This window comes from Monopterus albus, unplaced genomic scaffold (genome assembly GCF_001952655.1).
Source record: "Monopterus albus unplaced genomic scaffold, M_albus_1.0 scaffold442.1, whole genome shotgun sequence".
NCBI classification, from domain to species: Eukaryota; Metazoa; Chordata; class Actinopteri; order Synbranchiformes; family Synbranchidae; genus Monopterus; species Monopterus albus.
Genome location: NW_018128322.1, coordinates 49954 through 52485, shown reverse-complemented (window position 1 = coordinate 52485; position 2532 = coordinate 49954). Strand labels below are relative to the sequence as shown.

The following is a 2532-nucleotide window of genomic DNA, read 5'->3' as shown; positions in this document are numbered from 1 at the left end:
AAGGCCCAATGGCGGCTGTACTTCCTGAGGAGGTTTGGCATGTCACCTAGGATCCTTTGCAACTTCTATAGCTGCATCATTGAGAGCATCTGGACCAGCTGCATCACTGTCTGGTATGGCAGCACTACTGCTATGGACCGCAAGCGCCTGCAGAGAATGGTAAAGACTGCGGAGAAGATCACTCCACTGCTCTCTCTACAGAGCATTTACCACCGCAGGGTGCGTAGGAAAGCTGCCTCCATCCTCAAAGATCCCATCCACCCCCAGCACGGACTGTTCACCTCCCTACCCTCTGGCCAGAGGTTCAGAAGTGTGAATTGCAGGACCTCCAGTTTGAAAAACTCTTTCTTTCCCTCTGCCATCAGACTCCTAAACAGCTGAGGAGTTTATTACCAGGAAATACATCATGTACTGTCCACCTGTACTGTTTGCATTCTCAGTTTGCACATGCATAATTGCACATTGACTGTTGACTGCTGCACATGCTGCTTCCATGCAGCATACATTCTCTTATTATATTTTCATATAGTTTTATCATATTGCTGCATTTGCTACTTAAAGTGCCTTAGATTTTGTGTTACTTATTTATCTACTTTATATTTCATTTTTATTTTGTGGCATTCATGTGGAAGGCAAAGTACGAATTTCATTGTACAAGGAAACACGTTTCCTAACTGTGCATATGACAAACACTTTGGCCGTTGACCTTGACAAAGTATTGACTGAAGGGGGCTGAATACATATGCATGCCACATGTTTCAGATTTTTATTTGTAAAAAATCTTGAACACCACGTATCATTTTCCTTCCACTTCACAATTATGCGATACTTTGTGTTGGTCTATCTCGTAAAATCACAATAAAATACATTTAAGTTTGTGGTTGTAATGTGACAATGTGGAAAAATTCAAGGGGTATGAATACTTTTGCAAGGCACTATATACCTAACCAATTAAACTATCAATACAGTAATTGTGCATTTTTATGTCCACCACATTGTCTGTCAAAGCCGACATTGACACATTGTTACAACATCAGCTGTTTCATAAATCAGATTTAAAATGAGTGTTTACAAAGAAGTTGTCTACTTCTATGCAGCATACTGTACATGGTGTTCACTACTGTGTGCCGGTAACTTGTGGTATAATATATGATACTTTGATAGCCTACATCTGTTAACAGCAGTATGTAACAAGTACCCCCTGTGTTTCCCTTAACCAGCACCTGGCATAGCCTCACAGGTTGACGTGGACTGTCCTACTTTGCTTTTCCACTGTATTTTTCTCTGTGTCACTCTCTGTTCACAGGAGGAAGGGCTGTGTTCCTGCCATACACACACAGCTTAGCTAACAATCCACTGAATCTGAATGATTTGGGCCAAAAGGTTCTGTCCATCTCTCAGTACTGTCTATTTTCTTATTTTAATGTCTTATTATAATCACTCCGATGTCAGTGAGGCGCTTCCTGCACCAGAACCCTTTAAATCTGAGAAGTTATTTGGTTTACATTGAATAAGACTGAGAACTAACCTGCACTCGAGTAGGTTTGAGATTAGACATGTTGCCATAACAACAAGTCCTGCGAGACTTTAGAAGAACCAACACATCCAAGATGATGTGAAATTGTCAACGGAGTTATCCGACTAACCTGTTAATTCAAACAGGAAGAACACCCCCAGATCTGCAGACTGATTTCTAACAGGGACCATAATGGGCTTGTACACCCAGAAAGAAAAACGAGAGATGGACAACTTGGTACATTATAAACAATATAGTGGCTTTTTTTTTTTTTGTTGCAGAAAATCAATTTCCAGATGCTCTGGCACTGCCTGTTCATTTAGTGCAGAGCACACTGAAAGCACTGAAGCTGAACTCGGAGGAAGCTCACCTCAGGTTCCCACGTCTGCTGCAGATCATTGAGCTGTACCCTGTTGAGACACGAGACCTCATGACAACAGAGGTTTGTGTGTTAAGAGTGTAATGGGGAATAATAGTGTGTTTGCATATGCATACATTTTAACCTTTTGGGGCTGATGGAGTGGTGGAGATGGAAATATGTGAATTTTAGCAGTTTTTTTGTGATGGCCTTTAATTAGTAGCAGTTGTATTGGCATAAGGTGGCTCTAGTCACAGCATCTCATTACTGGCTAAAAGACAAATATTAACATCTGAGGTGGAATCCAGACTGTTGTATCTTGTAAAGTAGAATAATGATCAAACAATAATTTCAGTCTTAGAAGTAAAATTCTACATTGCAGCTGTCATGAAGACCCTTGATTTCAGTTTAATGTAATCTCCTGAACACTGACAGCATTATCCGATGTCTGTATTTAGTTGATGTCGGTTCCCTGCTGGATGCTGATTGGCTGGATCAGTCAAATGGTTGCTCTCTTGGACAAGCCAGAAGCGGTGACAGTACAAAACATTATTGAGCAGATAGCCGAGTGCTACCCACAAGCCCTGGTGTATGCTCTCATGACCAGCAGCGAGAGTTACCGGTTTGAGGACTCTGCTATCGGACACCAGCAGCAGGA

General features: G+C 41.5%; 1 protein-coding gene across 1 annotated transcript in view; it reads left to right on the top strand.

Moving 5' to 3' along the window:
- The window catches only part of prkdc (protein kinase, DNA-activated, catalytic subunit), a 139607-nt gene that overhangs the window by 103194 nt on the left and 33881 nt on the right, over window positions 1–2532 (top strand). Inside the window, exons 73-74 of the mRNA XM_020587171.1 lie at window positions 1798–1958; window positions 2333–2532. Coding sequence (XP_020442827.1) covers window positions 1798–1958; window positions 2333–2532 — 361 coding nt within the window. The remainder of the gene's footprint in view (window positions 1–1797; window positions 1959–2332) is intronic.